The sequence below is a fragment of the Rhipicephalus sanguineus genome, chromosome 4 (assembly GCF_013339695.2).
Source record: "Rhipicephalus sanguineus isolate Rsan-2018 chromosome 4, BIME_Rsan_1.4, whole genome shotgun sequence".
NCBI lineage: Eukaryota > Metazoa > Arthropoda > Arachnida > Ixodida > Ixodidae > Rhipicephalus > Rhipicephalus sanguineus.
In genome coordinates this window covers 82072824-82092537 of record NC_051179.1, presented here as the reverse complement: position 1 = coordinate 82092537, position 19714 = coordinate 82072824, and the positions used below count along the sequence as shown (strand labels likewise).

The 19714-nt window shown below is 48.3% G+C and overlaps 4 protein-coding genes across 6 annotated transcripts in view; 2 read left to right on the top strand and 2 right to left on the bottom strand.

Annotated features, from left to right (window-relative positions):
- The window catches only part of LOC119390326 (T-box transcription factor TBX1-B), a 97610-nt gene extending 89385 nt beyond the window's left edge, over window positions 1-8225 (top strand). The window contains exon 8 of the mRNA XM_037657923.2: window positions 5770-8225. Within this exon, the coding sequence (XP_037513851.1) occupies window positions 5770-6131 (362 nt within the window). The 3' untranslated portion in view covers window positions 6132-8225. The remainder of the gene's footprint in view (window positions 1-5769) is intronic.
- Window positions 1-19714, bottom strand: part of LOC119390336 (cytochrome c oxidase subunit 6A2, mitochondrial) — a 673327-nt gene that overhangs the window by 524962 nt on the left and 128651 nt on the right. The window lies entirely within an intron of this gene.
- LOC119390325 (inhibitor of Bruton tyrosine kinase-like) lies at window positions 15196-19240 on the bottom strand. Its single transcript, XM_037657922.2, is given in 2 exon segments — window positions 15196-15997; window positions 16000-19240. Coding segments are annotated over 2 exon segments (3546 nt in total). The 5' UTR covers window positions 18757-19240; the 3' UTR covers window positions 15196-15208.
- Window positions 19452-19714, top strand: part of LOC119390324 (BCAS3 microtubule associated cell migration factor) — a 65691-nt gene continuing 65428 nt past the window's right edge. For 2 of the 3 annotated variants that reach the window (XM_037657921.2, XM_049414738.1), the window contains exon 1: window positions 19463-19664. In XM_037657921.2, coding sequence (XP_037513849.1) covers window positions 19594-19664 — 71 coding nt within the window. In that variant the 5' untranslated portion in view covers window positions 19463-19593. Of the gene's footprint in view, window positions 19665-19714 lie in introns of all 3 variants that reach the window. The other variant, XM_037657919.2, reaches the window with a different exon arrangement.

Below are 19714 nucleotides of genomic sequence, written 5' to 3'. Positions count from 1 at the left end.
ACGTGCCACCGAAACCGGGCAAATCCCGCTATCCAGCACTGGCCCAATTACGATTACGGCAAACACCAATTACGATTTTTGGGCTCACGTAACCAACAAAAACTCACAGGATCCCTTATGCGTTCGCCTAAGACAACTCAAAGGTGAACGCCATCTTCTTCTTTTTCTTCTCGGTCGATGTATTGGTCCTCCCCTCCGAAAGCAGTCTGCACTTATAACGTGGTTTTGCATTGCCTCCAGGATCGGAGGCATTGCAAGCTTTCTGCACCTCACTCACCTGGTTTCGCGACGCCTCCGTGATCGACCCACCTTTGACCAAAGGGACGATGTCGTGTGATGGTGTCATGATGGTCGCGTCACGTCGCAGTGACGTGCTTATGGCGTCACACAAATTGGCGATTTGGGACGTCATCACGCGACGACGATTTTTCGCGTCACTCGTGTTGACGCCGCCTCTCAACTTTCGCTTTTTATGAGGCAACTAAGGCTTTCGCCTTAATAGCTGGGAATCACTTTAATGAACCGTTGAGATCAGGGGCTTAGGCAGAAATTTTTTTCGGGGGGGAGGGGCACTTCCTTGATCTGAAGTGGGGGCCGGGCAGGCACGGGCCCGGTGTGCCACCCCCTGGCTACGCTACTGGTCGAGATTAACCCAGTGACACCAGGGCCGCACGTTTCAGTTTTCGCCGGTTAACCGTCTGTACGGATTGCTTTACGGTTAAGGCTTTTTTTTTTCTCTATTATAATTATAAGGACCCTTCTCTCCCTCTCCGAATGCACGAGCCATATATCTCTGGGGCTGCTGTGTATATAGAACACGTCATGGCTTGCGGCATCACCTCGACGGCGCAGCAGTTTTCACAGCGCTCACGCTGTGGCTTTTCGCAGCGCTGGAGCTTATTCATCATTCGCAACGGCGGTAGCACTTTTGCAGGACAGGAGAGAGAGGGAGAAAGAGAGAGAGGAGAGGGGCCTCTGGGCTGCGGTGCTAGAGCGGCCGAGCGCGGAAGCGTTTGCCGCGGAGATGGCATCCAGACAAGAGGACTCGATTTATCAGCCGCTGGTCGCCCCCGTGACGGTAGTCTGCAGCTCGTTAGCGTGGTGCGCTTCTTGAACTGGATCTTTGTGGGGGTGCGTACGCGCCGCGCGGGAAAGCGCCCCAGGCGAGCCGCGAAACACTCCCGCGCACGCGATGGGCTGAGGATATGTGTATACTATTCATTGGATGGGATGTATACTATGGGATGTACGATGGGATGTGTATACTATTCATTACTTAATATAACTGTATACTGTGATGTATACACCGCCCTTTCATTTATGCTTTTCATCTCTCTCTCTCCACCTATATTGTCAAGTTGCTCTTAATTAGCTGTCGAGGATGAATGCGTCACACGAGCTGCTTTCGCACGTGCAGCAAAAAAAAAAAAAAAAGCATGGACCCTCCCGTTAGCTTTTTCCCCTGTTTTTCCGCGTTCAGCCGCCGCTGTTTTTCCTAGGGGAATTTTCGGAAGATGACCTCTATGATTAGCTTTTAGCGATAGAGGTCAAAAGAAACCGCGCATGTTTCGTGTGGCGGAGACGCTTTTCCGACGAGGATATCCCTGATTCTTGGAAATAGTCCGCTCGTACATTCCAGTACTCCGGCCATTTGTTTCAGCAGTCTTGACGACTTTATTACCCAACTGTACATCGTACGCTGATCCACATGCTTGTAAACACTTTAGATCAGGGAGCGCCGCCATAAAGCCGTTCATAGTTTAAACTTCTAGTTTAACGCTACTAAACTTCATAGTTTAGGGGCGTGCCGGTGCTGAAATCAGTGCGTGGGATCATATGAAATTCGAGTGCCAGAAACAAAAAAAAAAAATCACGATAGATACACGAAATGAACGATTTGACTGTCCTGCGCATTCCGTGCAGGCCTGGCTCTTTTTTTCTTCTTTTCTTTTTAATATTTTTGTTCGCCGAACGTATTTGGGAAGCTATCAAACTCCGCAATCAATGCCGCAGTCAAGACACGTGCAACCGAATTGAACGTATTTCTCTGAACGAGAATGACCTTTCTTCAGTCGTCAACGTAGATTTGCAAGAAGTGCTGAGAGTATATCAACGAGTTTGACGACACCGAACTTCTTCAAAAGTAAAATTTGTAGCGTCTCTTTCTAAAGTGCAGCCCGCGTGCACGTCACGGGTGTTGGTTCTGGCTCTCGATGATTTTTGACTTGCGCAGCCCTGATTTTTAGCAGAGTGATGAATTGGGCTAGTTGGTGGTTTTTTCATGATTTCTTCTTGCGATTCGTACTACGAGACTGGTGAGCTAGGAGACAGGGACAACAAGAGAGGTGGTGCGCAAGCGTGTCACGCTGCCCCTGTCTCGTCTCAGTGACAGAGTACGAAGAGCAGGAAGAAATCATGACCAGCCCCGATCCAGACTCGTGTCTTCTCTCTCTCTTGTCGACACTCTGCGTCTCGAAAGTGATGACCTCCTTGCTGACGATCAGCGCACCGTACGAAGGAGATAACCGCTTATGCGGAGCGATGTGCACGCATGATAAGCGCGATATCAAAACGGTCTCGCCGCTTCTTCGAAGCTGCTACACGGTGAAGTGGTGCGCGGAGTTTTCGGTGCACAGGTTCGGGGCCCGGCCGCGGGACCATTTAAAGTAGCCGAGCACTTAGCCGCATTCCTGCGGCTCGGCAGCGCAGGCTAAGTCGGCTACACGGCGAGGAGCCCGAGCTCGCATCCGTCTCTGTCGGAAGAGGAAAAAGTGGGGAAGGAGGGGGGGGTCACAGAGGGGGTGGAGGGGGGGGGGTAAGACCGGCGGTTTGGTTCCGTGCCTGGCTGTTTCCGCCTTGTAGGGTAAGAGGGGTGGGGTCTTTACCCGAGACGTCTGCCAGCACCGAGGTCGTCGCTTCACTTCGCACTCAGGCGCGACCAGCGTCGCCCTCGGTGTTCTCACCTTCTTTTTTTTTTTTTTCTTTGCGCACCAACCGACTCTAGCGCTGTTATCGTTAGATAAGTGCGGGCGCGATGATTTTCTTTGGTCGTTCGAACTATACAGGGCGTCCCAGCTTACATTAGCCGAGGTGTTTTTTTTTCTTTCGCTTCTTTTAATTGCGGCGATGTTTACGCCCTCTCGTCGTCTCATGTCTCGCGTTAGCGTCACTCAGGTCCCACGTTTGATGCGCATAAGCTGAATATGCTGCACGTTTGGAACGCCAGCGCTTGCTTACCCGTGAACGCCAGCGTCGCCGAAGGGCTAATTCCTCTGTCCGAGCCAGCGAAGCGACAGCAAAACGCCTGCGTCGGGAGTTAGACACAGACTAGATCTACGGAAGAGAAAAGCGGAAGCGAAATGCCAGCGCCGGGAGTTAGACGCACCGCGCTGGCAGCAGCAAACATTAGGAAAACTGTAGAAAGGAGACCATTCAAGAGAAAATAGATAATCGCAAAACAAATAAGATAATTGCAAAAAAAAAAGGATAGAAAATATCGCATTCTCAAACGAAAGGAACAGAAAAGAGCACATAAACGCAAGAAAGTAACAGAGAAGAGCGGATAAATTAAGGGAAACACAGGCGAATCAATGCTCCACTGTTCCGTACAGCTTTCACTTGGGATGGAACTGGCTTTGATTTTTTTTTTTTTTACAAACGCTTTTGCACCGCTGATACAACTCATTCATATGATTCATGTGTTAGCAAACGAGTGCAACTGCGTGCGCTTACAACAAAATGTGAATCATTTCGGGAGAGCAGCATGCCATCCCTGTTACAAGTGCAGTGAATGTGATCACAGGCTGGCGACAAAACCGGCAGATCATTTATGCATGGTTGTGACAACGTGACATGCCCACGCCTTAAGTTTTACTTTAAGTAACCTCCAGACTCAATCAGGCCACCGATGGATATTTTGATTGTCTGTTCAAGTAAAACCTGCGAGAAAAATACTTTAAAGAGGCATTTGCTAAAAACCATAATAAAAGAGCACTTAAACGCTTTCTCGGAAGCTCCAGAGACGCGGATCGCTTTTGATGGAAGAACAACGAAACGAACTTGACACATTGTGGTGCGCTCCACTCAATCTGTTCTGTCGTAGCAGCGTTTTGCTCAATGAGGTTAAAAATTCTTTTAGGGGCGAAGCTCCTTAAGGCGGCACCCGTTCGTCCCTCGTAGTCGTAGTCGTAGTAGTCGTAGTGCGTAACCAGTCTTACGCTTTGACCTCCAAGGTGGTGCCGGTGAGAGATTTTTCCTGTGCGTTGTTGAACAATAAAAAATTCGCAGCGTGCGCGTTAACTAAAAGCCGAATTCTTCTGTCTCTCATTCCCCATTAGCAGCCATTGCCATGTTCCAGTAGGAAACGTTAGTAGAAGTAGAAGTGTAAGTGTTAGCTAAGAGCCGACTTCTTCTGTCTCTCATTCCCATTAGCAGGCATTGTTTACCTCCAATTTCTCCTGTGCGTGATTAAACAATAAAAATTTTGTTCAAAACGCCGTTGATTGATGAAATAAACCAACGAAAGACGCCAGATGTTTTGTAAAAGCAGAACGAAAGAACGCCAGATGTTTCTAAAGCAAAACGAAAAGACGCCAGCTGCTTAACGAAAGACGCCAGATGTTTTCTAAAGCAATGGTTTTCTAAACAATGAAAATTCACAGCGTACATGTAAAATTAAAGTGAGCTGCAAGTCGTCATAACTCATCGAACCTTTAGTATAAACGCGCCCGATCTCACGTCGGTGATGATGTACTGGATATGCTGTGATTTTTTTTTTTAACCTCCTTGGTTTTGCTCTCCTCTCCTCGTCTTTTCCTCCTTCAAATCCATCCCCTGCTAACGCTGAGCAGATATCCCTTCGAGGATTACAGGAATAGAGTCTTTTCCTCACTTCAAGTACACGGGTGTTTCTTTTTTTACATTTCGCCCTCATCGAAATGCGGCCTCCGTCGCCGGGAAGCGAACCCGCGTCCTCGATCTGCAGCGCGATACGTATACCTGCTAAGCTATTTCGGCGAGTAACATTGTATTCATTCGATGTCAACGCAATAATTGAGTTTCCAACCTTTCTTTTTTTTCTTTAATTAAGGCAATGTACGTCTTCCCGTAGCTCTCCTGTCCGCGTTCAGTTCAGGGGTATGCGTTCAATTTCTGACGAAGTCAGCTACCGTATTAACCCGCACACTATACCAGCATTCGCTAATGTTGGCTAACTGGTAAGTAAATGCTGCAGCGTCGTGTTGGCTAACTGTTCGCTAGTGTCGGCTATCCGCTGTTGCACAGGGATAGCCAACGATGCTTGACAATATGCGCATGAGCACAAGGCCCTCGGTGACCAGCAACAGAAAAGGGCAGGCGGGAAAAATCCCCATGTTCACAATAAATCTAATAAATGCTTTTCAATAAATCTCCACATTTGTTAGTAGTGCTCGTCCCGTCTGTCTCACCTTTCTGTGCCGTTAATTGCGCTTCACTTTACCAAGTATGCATCACAACTGGCAGTAGCATAGCCAGGAATTTTTTTCGGGGGGGGGAGGGGGTGTTAAACCATACTTTATGGGTGTTCGTGCGTGCGTTTGGATGTGTCCGTGTATACATACGCATGCAAAATCGAAAACTTTCGGGGGGGGGGGGGGGGCGGAGTCAAACCCATCTCCCCTTCCCGGCTACGCCAGTGCCAACTGGCCCAAGTTTCTATACTTCTCCAAACAGTATACACACATACAAGACATTCCTTTCATCCGTTCCTTTCTTTCTCTCTCGTCGCAGACGAAGACATGGATCAGCTCAGCAATGGCGCGCTGTTCTCTCGCGTGCTGGGTGCCACAGGCGGCGGCCCAGTGTCGTCTTCGTCGGCTGGCCCCGCAAGCTGCGCCGTGGGTCAGCCGTACCCGACCGACCTGTGCGGTTACTCTCAGGCCTACGACAACTACGTGTACCAGATGAAGATGGAGTCGCGCACTTCGCCCTACGGTCGACCCACGGCCGCTCCACCGGCCGCAGCCGTAGCCGCAGCCTCTTACCCCGGATACCACCACCATCCCGGGACTCCGGCCGCGGCTCAGGCGTACGGCGCCCTCTATCCGCCCCGAGCGAAGCAGACGACGGGATACGACTACACGACGCGGTGACGCGCGAACGTCCGTGGGTGGTTCCCGACGAAAAAAATGCGAGAGTGCTGTTCTGTGTGCAATTAAAAGAAACGCGCGCCGAGTCCGTCCAATATAGGTTGTATGACCAATGCGAAAGCAAGGGACGAGGAACACGATGTACAGGCATTTATTTATTTTTTTTTTTCAAAAGCGATATAGACGTGTGTTTCCCATTACCGCGTTTGTCGACAAATGGCGGGAGCTCGGACCTTTGAAGGAACCTCGATATTCGGCTTTTCAGCGTCTCCCCCCCCCCCCCCTATTCCTTTGTTTCTAAGGCCATGATCGTTCTTAAGTACAAGATATCGCAGCGTCAACGAGAAGGACAAGGAAAGAACATGAAAAACGCACATACGTAAGAGCTGTTACTGCAGTCATATAAGAAGTGCTTTTTCCTTACTTCTCTCGTTTGTTTGCGCGTGCGGTATCTCGTACTCAAGAGTTACGTAACAGTTGTCCCACGAAAAACCTTCCGAAGGAAACATTTCTATGCGGCCTCGCAAGTATTGAACGTGTGCGAATGGGAACCTGTGCGATTTTCATTTGCGTGGCCTTAATAAGGAATCACAAAAGGAGGTCAAAGAAAAAAAAAATGTTCTAGAGTGAAAGCTCTCGCAACGCCTTACCGGCAAAAGTGAAGCCAGCGCTTATTACCCACACTTTATCTCGGAAGCATGGTCCCTTCGGGTAGCGCTTGCTTAGAGATCAAGTTGCTCTGTTAACGTTAACGCTAGGTTAATTATATAAGAAAATATCGTTGCTCCCCACGAAAGTAACACATCGAGATAAGTATATATTGAAGACCTCCAATAAAATTTTGCCACGTGTTTGAGGTTTCTTAAGGAATCCAGTAACACAGACACACATTGGGCCATACCTGTCCGAAAAATTTTGCCATAAACTCATGGGGCGTGGGAGTGAAACGCTCCATTTTCGTAGTTAAACGCTAACGTTTTACCCTGCCCCTACTAACATGGCGGCGGCGGCCGTCATGTTGTGGCGGGTACGGCTTCAACCTTCAGGCATAATTTTCACTCCTGCTATTCTTTCTAAAACCTCCTTGATCAGAACCTCAATAAGCATGCATTTCCTAATCCTGTCTGTGTCTGTGCCACACTGCACGCGGTGCCGACCGCCTGGATAAGTGGCGTGTCGTGTGTATTTAGGCGCACGGTAGCGTTTAACTGTCTCGCGACGTCACGCGCTGGTGTCGATAGCGCTAATTTCGCCACATTCGAAAACTGGAAACTCTATTGTGTATGCGCTCTGTGAGGTTATAAGAAGCCCAACTCTACTTAATGGGCGCTGCTGTGGCCTCCTTGTTCACGACCAACGACTGCACACGAAAGGCAGTACAGAAACAACTGGACTGAAAACCATCTTGGTCTACCCGATGAGCACGCGTTTTCACTGCTACGCGAAATTATGCTGTGTAGCGCGTAGGCACTAGTGAAACTGCTATATGTATACACTGCAGCACCTGTGTGACTTAGGCTGCGTCGACCTTGGGAAACAGTAACACCTGTTTTGTGATAACCATGTGGCTGGTGCACGACATCTCGCTCTTGATGCTACAAAACTACTCCACAGTGCCGATGTCCCTGTTCAAACCGCCCATTCGTTTTGATTTTGTGTGCAATTGCATAGTGAAGTAAAATAAGTATACGTGTATAGCCTTTTACACTATACGGTTCGTATCAACGGCCCCTGCCTTTGTTTCGGCCGTTGGGACAAGAGTGCAATAATATACCAAAGGTGTATAGAGTGAATGTACGCGCTAGGTTCGTATATTGGTGCCTTTAACTACACGTTTGTTCGTCCCCTGCAGGGACAGAGTGATGGATGTCGCAACACAGTTACTCGCGGCCTAGCAGCCGCATTTGTGCCATATCTGTCGGTGTACCGTTGCCTTTGCTACCACGCAAGCGACAGTTATTTCTGTTTTACACCGTGCATTGTCGGTGGCTACCGGGACACAAAAGATGTTACGAGGACGTGTACCGGCTCTCGCTTCCGACGTCGTAACAATATTATTGTGATTGTACAGATTTAAGATGCGAAAGTAAAGTGTACATTGCCATAATGGTGAGCATTGTCGTTCTTGGGTAAGCATGGTACGGAGTACCAGTGTATTTACTTCATGGACGTCGCCTGAAGGTCTACAAGGGTATGATAAAGTGTATATTTTGCCATAATGGTGAGCATTGTCCTTCTTGAGATCAGCATGGTACGTAGTACCAGCGTATTTACTTCATGGACGTCGCCTTAAGGTATACAAGGGGATGACGATGATTATATTCGCAGGTACACGATGACGCCTTTGCAGCAAGATAGTGGGAGAAGAGCTTGCCATACGAAATACCACACAACCGTGTTTTCATCGACGAAGAAAAATTACTGGGAGGGAGCATGGTGTCAGGCGTTGAAACTGCCAGCCGCCCCCCCCCCCCCCCAGTCACCTAAGAGAGGGGGGGGGCAAAATATGCCTCGTATATTGACTTAGTAGAGGGGGGGACGCTGCGATGAACCGTCGCCCCCCCCCCCCCCTGATGGGGAACCCTGCGCACGCCTATGCCTGAGTGCATCGTGTGAACCGCTGCTGCAGGTGAATCAGGAGCATATCCGTACCTGGCGATCACCGTCTGCGGTAAATAAGACAAGACGAGAGTTCTACTTGCTAGAAAGTGCTAGCCTCATCTTGACTTAGCGGAATGTGTGGTCTCCCAGTACGCGTCCCATGTGGCCCGTTGAGTGAGGCGCTGGATAAAGAAGGACCAGTGCGTTCGCGGGGTTCAGAGATTGAGCTCGAGGTCCAGGGACCCTGGCCCGCATCGTGATTCGTATCCCGCTATACGGACCGGGTTTGAAACACACGGCATTTTCGCTGTAAAAGAAGCGACGTGTTAAAAATTTTAATAGTGTGGAACAAAAATAGAACCGAGCCCAAATTTTCTCCTTAAAGCCAAATCTACGTTTTTAGCCTCTCCGCACGTGCCTCATGCCGACTACCGGTGCGCGCCCCTACTGCATTACCGCGCATTCTTCTTTTTTTTTATTCTTTTACATCCCCTTCCCACGTGCAGGGTAGCAAACCGGACAATTCTTCTGGTTAACTTCTCTGTCTTTCCTTTCTCTCTCTCTCCACCCTCGGTGGTCTTCATGCAGTTGTTACTTTCTGCGGACTCGTCGCCTTAATGTAAGAAAAGGCAGCTAATGGTCAATTTGTTGAATTCACCACAGTTGTTGAGCTTCGAGACGCGAAGCGTGGTGTGAGTCCTTGGGGAAGCACGCATATCATAAACCCACCCCCCCTTCTTATTTCCTGGTCAGCGCAATTAAGAATAACCACAGAGCACGGATTAATGATGGCGCTTGGTTGACTGTACCGATGTTGCTCTTGCGGACTTAGGGGCGTAGCCTGGGTTCGACATGATGTGAAGTAGAGATGCGCTGCATATGGTCGCTTGGCTTTCTGGGCTATTTTCGGCACAGGCACCTCAGCATTACTACGGGATAATAAATATATGGTCACGCCTATCTGTTCACAGCAGGGAGTGCTGTTTTGCGGAGAATCGCATCTGAGTAGTAAAAACCAAAAAGACGGCAACCATTTGTTGAGACTTCGGCGAAACGCTGTAGTAAGGCGATTGCTTGATCGAACATGCACAGCTGCCGTTGTCGTCAGCGGCTGCCCAACCATTCCTGTAAGTTCTTTCAGCCCACAGAAGCAGCGACATCGGTACTTCTCGCGCTTAACATGCGTAATGCCTCAAGTCTTCCTACCCCTATTTCACCACCAGCGCTGCAAGCCGGCTACTGGTACTAGGTTAACCTCCCTACCGTTCTTTCTCATCTTTCTATCTTTATCTCTATGCTCTCCCCACAAAGGAGGCCTCTGTGCGACAGTTTATCTCAACATTTGGGCCTGGCACAAAACCTGGACACCGCGTACTGCAAAGGTTGTTTCACCGCAGCATGAGTATGCGTGCGGCGAAGCAGCCTTATCGTTGCAAAAACAAAAAATATTCGTGTTGAAGTATGAAGCGTTATTTATTTATTTAATATCCCGCACTTTGCATCTCACTTAACTCTCTGTCTTGAATTGTTGTCAGTGCCCTTCACCCAAAGTCAAATGCAGACGTAACGACACTCACGGGGATCAAGGTCCTATTTCGCAGCATAATGTTTATTCTCATTAAAGCCAAACTGACGACCTTAATTGTTACCATTTGCTGATCTTCAACGAGCTGACCTGACTGGCGCAATCACGCTCTAACCTGTGGAGATAGGTTTACGCGATGCTTACCCTACGAGCGCGACCGGTAAGGGACGCGACGTTAATCCACCGCCACAGCGCTCAAAGACGCTAAGGCCGGTTTCGTCGACTCTCCGGCACGGAGCAGAAAAGGCACTCGAGGCAGGTTGTCAACAAACATGACATGGGTTTATTAACCCAACATGCAGCGCAGTGAGACAATCACGGGATTGCGGGACGCACAGGGTAACTCCGCAAGACCGATCGAGTACGCTTGACAGCGGCGCTACGGCTACCACACAGAGGAGACTACCGAGTGCGCGAACGAGAAGTCGCCTGCTAAAGCAGCGTGTGAACCTCCCGTTGCAGGCCTGAGAGCGTCTACCAGGGGCGACCAACCGCCAGACAGAAGCGAGCTCAAGTGGAGAGGGGGCCCGGGGCTGTCACTGGCGGCCTATGAGGAGGGGCGTAGTACTGTGACATATGCTAGCGCGACCTGCGGCGCCCGGACGTCTCGACGCTGGGGGTGGGCGAAGCATGGCTTGCGCCGGAGAAGAAGGCCCGGCGTCTATGCGGTTACCGGCGATCGAGCTGCGCGGGGGGGGGGGGGGGGGGGGACAACGCACTATAGCTGGGGGACAAGGCACAAAGGGACGGCGTTCTAGATCCCCACAGACTTTGGAGTTGAGGAAGCGCGCGCGCTCAAACGGGCGGCCTTATGCGCGGGAAGATTGGGCGCATGAAGTCAACATCCATCTCGGCTGGCAGGCTTGCCCTCGCACCTGTAGCTTAATCACATGGCCATCAGCATACGCCGCACGGGCCGCTCGTTTTCTTCGTTCATGGACTTTGTGTGGGCAGCATGGCTCGGGTGACAACGCGCAGGGAGTGTCCGTGTAATTTCTGTATCATAGAATATATGTTTTACGAAACAAACGTCGACATATCGCCGTTGTTTATTTGTCACCGACCTTTTAGCAATTACTTCAATGGACATAGAATAACAAAAATGTGAAAAATATATATGTACGAATCCTGCATTTATATTACGTTTGCGCATAGGTTTCCGAACATTTATTTAAAACGGCATTACTCCTGCTGCATAGTAATCATGATATATATATATATATATATATATATATATATATATATATATATATATATATATATATATATATATATATATATATATATATATATATATATATATATATATATATATATATATATATACGTTCTTTACACACTACTTCTAATGTTTATTTTTTATGCAAATGCATTGAGCACTCCATCTTATCCAACACAGGGGCTGGTTGGGCTTGTTGCTGAAACACATTCTTTAAGTTTCAACTGACACTGAGCGCAAAACTGCAAGTGAGAGTACATATCCAACTAAAAAATAGTAATCCTCCGTGAGGCCTTTGACATTGAAGGGACACTAAACACAAATATCAACAAAACGGCTGTTTGGCCTAGTTGGAAATGGTTCATCATTTAAGAAGCGCAAAATGACACGGGGACGAAGCATAGACACACACAGGACAAGCGCTTTCTAACAACTGATTTTATTATCGAAACAACTCAGACTTTTAATCCATACGGAACTGCGCAAATCACATCTGCTAATGCCTTAGCGCACATCGCTAAAACAACATAAAAAAAGACGTTCACAAAAAAGCCGAAAGCAGTTGTATCTCTTTGTCTGATAGGGCTAATGAAGGATGACTAATGCAATCTTCCTTGTGTTGTGAAATGAAAAAAGCTTCAGCAATTTCTCTTTTGTGAACGTCTTTTTTTATGTTGTTTTAGCGATGTGCGCTAAGGCATTAGCAGATGTGATTTGCGCAGTTCCGTATGGATTAAAAGTCTGAGTTGTTTCGATAATAAAATCAGTTGTTAGAAAGCGCTTGTCCTGTGTGTGTCTATGCTTCGTCCCCGTGTCATTTTGCGCTTCTTAAATGATGAACAAATATCAAGTCAACATGAACCGTTGAAATAGCCTTTCAGAAACCTTTTAGTGCTTGTTTTGTGTGTGTCAATTAAAGAAATGCTTAGTTTGAAAGAAAACCCATTTTAGTGGACCACATATCGTAGCGCATTGCAAACCACCTGCCTCCTCGAACGGCCTTGTGACGGCGCATTGGCCATGCCTGCCCGCCTTTAGTGCCCAGCAGCTGGCGCCCGGCGAAAAGGAAACTTCCGTCGTTCTCAAGGGCATAAGTCAAGTGGTTGCTGGTTTCCAACTAAAATATTATTGTAGACCTCATTTTTTCTGTCCTTGTCTTCTGTACTTAGTTTCTATCACGACCCTTTAAGATGTACTGCAATTTTCTGTGCATAAGTGCTGAATTCTGGTTCCTAATGTTGACTAAACTTTACGAACTCTCGTGAGCTGGTAGTGCGTGTTCACATTACTAAACGTTTGCTTTCTTGCTTTATTTATTATTCCCCTTCCCAAGCGTAGGGTGGCGTACTAGGCATGTCCTTTGGTTAAGCTTCCCACCTTTTACCCTTCAATTCTCTTTCCCTGTAAATTACACAAATAACGTGTTCCTTTAGTTATTGAACCAAGAAAAAGATTGGCCATTTTCTCAAACTACACAAAGAACTAGCACCTCTTCGTCTATGTTTAATATTATCATGCAGTAGTGTCCCTGGAAAGTGTACCGTATTTAGATTCTTTGAAACTATAAAGGAAAGGTCTTGGCTGCTTTTAAAACAACTGATCAGTATCTTGCTGATGGCACATCATAGCCTTTGTTGGTTTTTTGCCGGCAAACTTAACATAACTAACGCTGAAAAAAATTATGTATAATATCATGGCTGCCAGTGGCTAGCTCACGTGGATCCCTCATCTGCCCAAACTCTTTCCCTAGACTGCCCTGCGCATTGTACGCGTTGCAGACATGCATACGTTGGTGAAAGCCCATTCAACAGATGTCGACAGAGGTGTCCGTGTAGCAGTGTTTGCACAGGTAAGAGTGCTCTACAGACGAGCCTTCCAGCAGTGTGGCCTGTGGTGGCTTCCTAGGTTACCACCATGTTCTGTGGAATTGTCCGTTCGGCTGTGCAGCAATGCACAAGAACCTTAGCTACATGCCCGTGACATGTTCACCTGGGCACTGCTTGTATGCCTTAGACCTTTAAGCATGGCCAAAAGCTATGCCTTACTTTTATCTGTGAGCCTGGACTGAGATTTTAGGCTAAAGCTAATCTTTTTAACCAATTTCCTTGCAAAAGACCCCTTTTGCACGTTGTGCTAGTATTCCACAAACAAGCCATTTCCTTGCTCCAAACACATCACTGAAAGCACCACAGGGGTTGCCTTTTATTTATGCATTTATATGCTAATCGTTTTCTCTCTTTCCATGAATAGGTGAATTTTGTTTTCTTATTGCACATTAAACAAAAGTATTACTTACAGAAAATAACGCCACCTCCTTCTTCAAGAACCACATATGAGTACATAACTACAGAAAGTGAAGGAGTCCACATCCATCCATTAGAAAGAACTTACAGATATTGCTTCGAAGTTAACATTTGATTATCAGCAGAAAATGATTTTGAAAGTAGTGCACATAGAAGAGGACAGCACAGGTATACTAAAGTGTAAAACACGTGTTGCTTGTATTTGCATAGATTGATGTGCAGCGACGAAATTAAATTTGGAGGCATAATATGGAATCGACTGACGCAGGATGGGGTGAGTGAACATGATCGGGAAAGGCCTTTGTCCTACAGTGGACATAAGACAGGGTGTTGATGATGACGACGATGAAGCAAAAAGTGGAAATAAAAGGTCGGGCGATCTCTCGCACTTCACCTGTGCAGTGCTTTGAAATTTATCAGTTGAAAAAATTTCAAGCAAATGTATTTGTCCCGACTTGGTGCATCAGTGTGTACTTCAAACTTCAGGAACATGATAAAAGGGGATGCTACAAGGAATTAACACATTGAGCTCACCTAACAAAACAAATGAACACTGTCAGCTTAGGGACACTGTCACCACGAAAATATGTATAAAACAGGATTGAAAGATGAAATCGAGAATTGGACGAAATCTCGTCTGGTCGGGATGTAAGGGCATTGTAGAAAGAAAAAGACAGGACGCCGACCAAGAAGGTGTAAAAAATATAATAAGTCAGAAACAGCAAGTCAGAAACATTCTTCAACATCATCATCATTATATTTTTGAAACCACCTTGGTTGGCGTCGTCTTTTTCTTTCTACAGGATTGAAAGACGCTATGCAGATTGGCCAGCGAATTAGGCCAGTTTTCTTACTCAATAGTAATAATTAAAACAATGCAATCAGTGTACAATTATAACTGAAGTAATGCTGTCCAAAGAATTTCAAGAACCAAATATACGCTTTCCTTTGCAACTTGTATCATGTTGTGAAATGCATATTCATTTACTAGTATGATGGCCACCAGCTTCAGAGATACAATTTACAGCACCACAAGCAAGTTACGTTGTAAGGTATGTTTATGACCTTCCATTTTTCTTTTCTTCTTGCTACACTTTATGTTAATACCCCACCAATATTAAGACACAGATATGCACAAGAATGATTGTTACATAAAACTTTATCAATAAAACAGTGCAAAGAACAATAATTAATGCCTAGAAGTAGTTCATCAGTGATTTAAAAGCTGCAGGGCTGACACAAGGTGCCTACAAAGGCTCAGCAATACACACTTCATGCGAGAGAAAAAAAGAAAGCACAAGTGCATCCAACACCACTTTCTGGTTTAAACAGGTCCCTATACGCTCTTGACAAATTCACTTTTGCTCGCAACTCAATGTTTCTTCTTCCATACAGGTGCAGCGTATGCTTCTGGCAGTATCCTACAAGCTGTTATCCTTTCCTCCGGGTTGTCTTCAGCATTGTAAAGCTTCAGCAGCTCTTCAATTGCTTTGTCTTCCATGTTTATAATGTGAAGTGCTTTTGGCTTGACCTTCTCAAGGTTCTGCACCTTTTGCTCTTCAAATCTCAGTATGTCGATCATTCTGGGCACCTCGGCAGGAGGTGAAGGAGAAGGGAACGTGCAGGGTGCACTTGCTTCGCTGAGTGCCAGACTGGGAGGAGACGATGCCTGAGCCGTCTGTGACGCGTTCTGGAACCAAGGGCAGTTGGACGGTGGTGGCGTCTTGGGTGCAAGTATGTTCACTGGTGTGGTACCCTTCATTTGTTTTCGCTGCTTCTGTGACAGTTTCACCATTGGCCTCACGGCCTCAACGTGCTTGCCGTCCTTTGGTGACTTGAGCCCTTCCTTGTCGGCCATGACTTCGCAGAGGCTCGGAAACGTGAAGGCCGACACTGCCGGAGGGGAGGTGGCACCTTCAGAGACTGTCCTTGCTTTTCGCTCCAGCACCTTGGTGGGAGTAATCTCAACTGTCGGCGAACGCTGACAAGGTTTTAGCAAGACAACTGGCCTGACGGCAGGGCCACCAGTCGGCTTAGCGAAATCACCAGCGCTGGAAACGCGGGGGTCCTCTGCAGGCATTACTGGGGAAGTGGAGAGCCCACTTGGCGCTGATGATTCGGAAACTTTCCTCGGGGCACTCCTCCGTCTAGCTTTAGTTTTTGAAGTCTGGAGTGCTAGTGACCGTAAACTTCCGCATGATCGAACAATGCCCCGTACTCTTCCTGGACTTTCTCGATGTCTTCCTTGCTGGGATCACTCATGTAGGGTGTTATGACACGCCTCGACATGGCTGGCACCATCTTCCTGTAGCAGGACGCGAGGTCCGCAGCAGCGTCGTCACTGAGAGAGTCGAGGGAACATTCCAGGATTGCAGGAAGGTTTATGCACATAAACTGCACGCACAGCGTCTTTAGCTGGTCTGCATTGTACATGCACGCTACTTCCAGCAAGTCAGAAACATTCTTCAACGTCATCATGTCGCCGAGGACAGCCTCACACATCTGCCTCAGTCGCGTTGCCAACAGCTGGTCTGCACTGACGAGCACCTGACAGACAAACTCTATGTCCCTGGAGTGCTTCAACTTCGGAACGTCATCTGTGTATAAGAACTCTAGGATGACATCCAGAACCTTCGATGGTATGGGCAGGGACAACTGACTACTAGAGTGCTCCACCCAGCCGAAAGACAGCATGCTGTTAAAATACTCCAACCTGGCCACAAGAATGCACCGGTGGCATGGGAAACTGACACCATCACTAGACACCAGGGAAACATCATATAAGGTGTCAAACTTGTTCCTGAAGAAACGGTACTTGGTCATCGGTGGCACAGTGCCAAGGACCACGGCATTGTTTCTTATGCTCGCTTTGCCAAGACAGTCTTTGAGGGAATGGACTCCAAGCTTCTTGGAGGCATCGTGAACCTCTTTCAAGAAAGCAGTGGTGATTCTCTTTCCCAGACTGTATTTGTTCGACAGCCCAACAATAACGCGTGCACTCTCGCTCTCGAGGATGTTGCAGCTGTTTGTGTAGATGAAGCAGAGAACCTCTTCGAATGCTTTTACAGTTATGTTGTCAATGACATGAAAGCCGGATGGCACCGTCTCACCGATCACTTTCTGGAAGTACTCGCTCCGAGATGCTAAAATGTAACGATGCAGAGGGTAGGAGTTGCCCTTAACCTTGACGACGATGTCGTGCACAGTGTCGCCGCAGTCGGCCGACTCCAACAGCTGCATCATGTGGCTCTGAAATTCTGAGTACATGACATTGGGTTCATACAAGAGGCCCACCTTGGGATTGCTTTGAAGCACAGCGAAGCTTTCTCCACCATAGCTGCATGTGATTCTGGTTGCCCTGTTGACAGAGTGAAGCCTTTTCAAACTGATATGCTCGCACTCTTTCCACTCCAAGAGCTTTACCAGGCTACAAGTATTGGAGGGTGGCAAAGCTGTCTTCTTCGACTGAGAACTGTTTTCAGATGTCTTCTTCACCTCTTTTTTTGGTGCCAGAGTTCCCAGGTAACCTTCACCATCTTTTGACACAAGAGCTATGTTCTTGGTGCTAAGGCAAATGTCCACGATTCTTGGCTGTAGATAGGTGTTGAAGAGGCAGCGCGTGAGTGTAAGGCTCGAAGACTGCCACAGATACAGCTTCCCAGACTTAGTGAGCATTGCCACCTTTAGCGCTTGCTTCTCTCCATCACCACTTCCACTAACGGCGTCTCCAGAATCGTCGAGTGGGCCGCCAACAACACTCAGCTGTTTGATTTCGAGTTGCTTAGATGCGATCTTGCGGCATTTGTACTCCTGGCAAACGTATATGTCACCCTTCACCGTTGCGCAAACGATGGCACCGTCGGAAGACACGACATGGCTGAATTTTATGTCAGGATGGCTCAGCATGGAGATTTGTCTTGGAGTGGTCTGCAGCCTCTCTCCTTTTGGATGTCCGAGCTGCCCAGCATTCAGGCCAAACGTGTACACGCCATCTTCCGTGTAGATGACAGTGTGGTATTTCGCTGCACAGACTCCAACCGCCTTTTTTTCCTTGAGGAACTTCATCGAAAGAGGCCTCGGTGAGAGCACTTGAGGCGGCGGTGGGACGAGGCCCAACTGGTGGTGGTTGTTCAAACCGCACGTCAGGACTTGTCCATCTTCCATTAACATAACAGTGTGGTCCTGTCCCGATGCTATGTCCAAGCACCTTCCCTTGTTTACCTTGGACAGAGGAAGCTGTGTTACGCTCAATGTCGTCTTCTCGGAGTTGAGCCCAAGTCGACCACCGAGACCGTGTCCGCAGACGTACACCTCGCCGGCGTTCGTCAGGAAAACTGAGTGGAACTTTTGCATCTCGACCTTCTGTACGGAGACGCCGTCCCGCCGGAAGGACTCCAGGACTTCGGGGTCCTTGGGCGATTGCTCGTTGGCGAGACCTAGGGTGAAGTTCTTGTTGGAGCCCCAGACGTACACCTCGCAGGGGTCGGACGGGGCGTACTCGATGTACGGCATTCGGTCGCGTACCGCCAGGTCCACGGGTGTCAGGCCTTCGTAGTCGGACGTCGCGATGCTCGCGCCGTGCTGGAGCAGAACCTTGGCGCAGTGCAGCTGTCCGTAGAAGACGGCCCTGTGCAGGGCAGTCCAGCCGGACTCGCGGTCGCGAGCGTCCACGTCGGCGTGACACTGTTCGAGCAGCCACCTGACGAGCTCCACCTTGCCCAACGAGGCGGCTACGTGGAGCGCCGTTCGGCCGATCGGGTCCGTGAGGGACCAGAAGTTGTGGCAGAGGTAGCGACAGTACGTCTGTATCTCCGGCACCGTTCCCTTGGTGATGGACGAGAGGACAAGATCGGCGTGCGACCAAGACTTGCACCTCGCGGTGCAGTCCGGTGCGGGCTGCAGCAGGTTGGCGCTATCCATGGTTTGTTTCTTTTTGTGCGCGCTCTACTACCTCTGTCAGGGAGGCAGTAGCACCACGTCACTGCGCAAAAGTTAGGCAACTTGTGGCCGACGAACGGGGGGGCTTCAAGCAGGCGAGTGGCGGTCACGACTCACGCACACACACGCACCACAGTTTTCATACCGTCCTACATGACCCCCCCGCCGCGCACGGCACCCATAATTGTTGGACTCTACGTGGCTATTCCATGCTGAGGCGTGTGACCGAGTCGACGAACAGGGAAGACGGCTGCTGGCAGGCGGGAGCAGGCATCGCACGACCGAAAGCAGACATAGCGGTTATCTCAGCAGCTCGAACATGCAACAAACAGTAGCAGGTGTCACTTTCTCCGGTAGTGGAGGCGAAAGCAAAAGCAAAACCAGCAAAACTGCAGCGCTAACCTCGTAAACAACTTGACTTTCGGCAAGATCGCAAAATGCTCCCGTGCAAACGTAGGCACTTGCTCGATAATCCTGATAAGCCTTTGCGTGGCGCTGTATGTAAAGTTATTATATAATAAAGCGAAAGATCTTATGTATGTTCCAAAAAAAACTTGTAATAATATAAATATAAAAATTCAAAAAATAAAATTTTTAAAGAGCCGTAAGAAGCTCGTTACCTTATTTGTAGTTGTTGCTAAACGCGTTTGTTCAGGCCTGGGTCACCCTCTAGGGATAAGCCGTGCGTGACGTCAGCTTCAGCTGATGTTTGTAAACAAGATGGAGACATCTGTGCGGACGGTCATTTGATATTTCTTCTGATTTTGTGCGAACAACGAGCCAGTCGTATGCCAAAATTGGATCTCATTTGCCTGCGACATGGCAGCGGAGTCTCACAGGCGAGGTGTCAAGCCATCAGGCCTGGTGGTGCGACCACAGGCCGTGATCAAGTAAGGAGCTCGCAAGAACAATAACCACCGAAATACGCAGTACAGCCGAT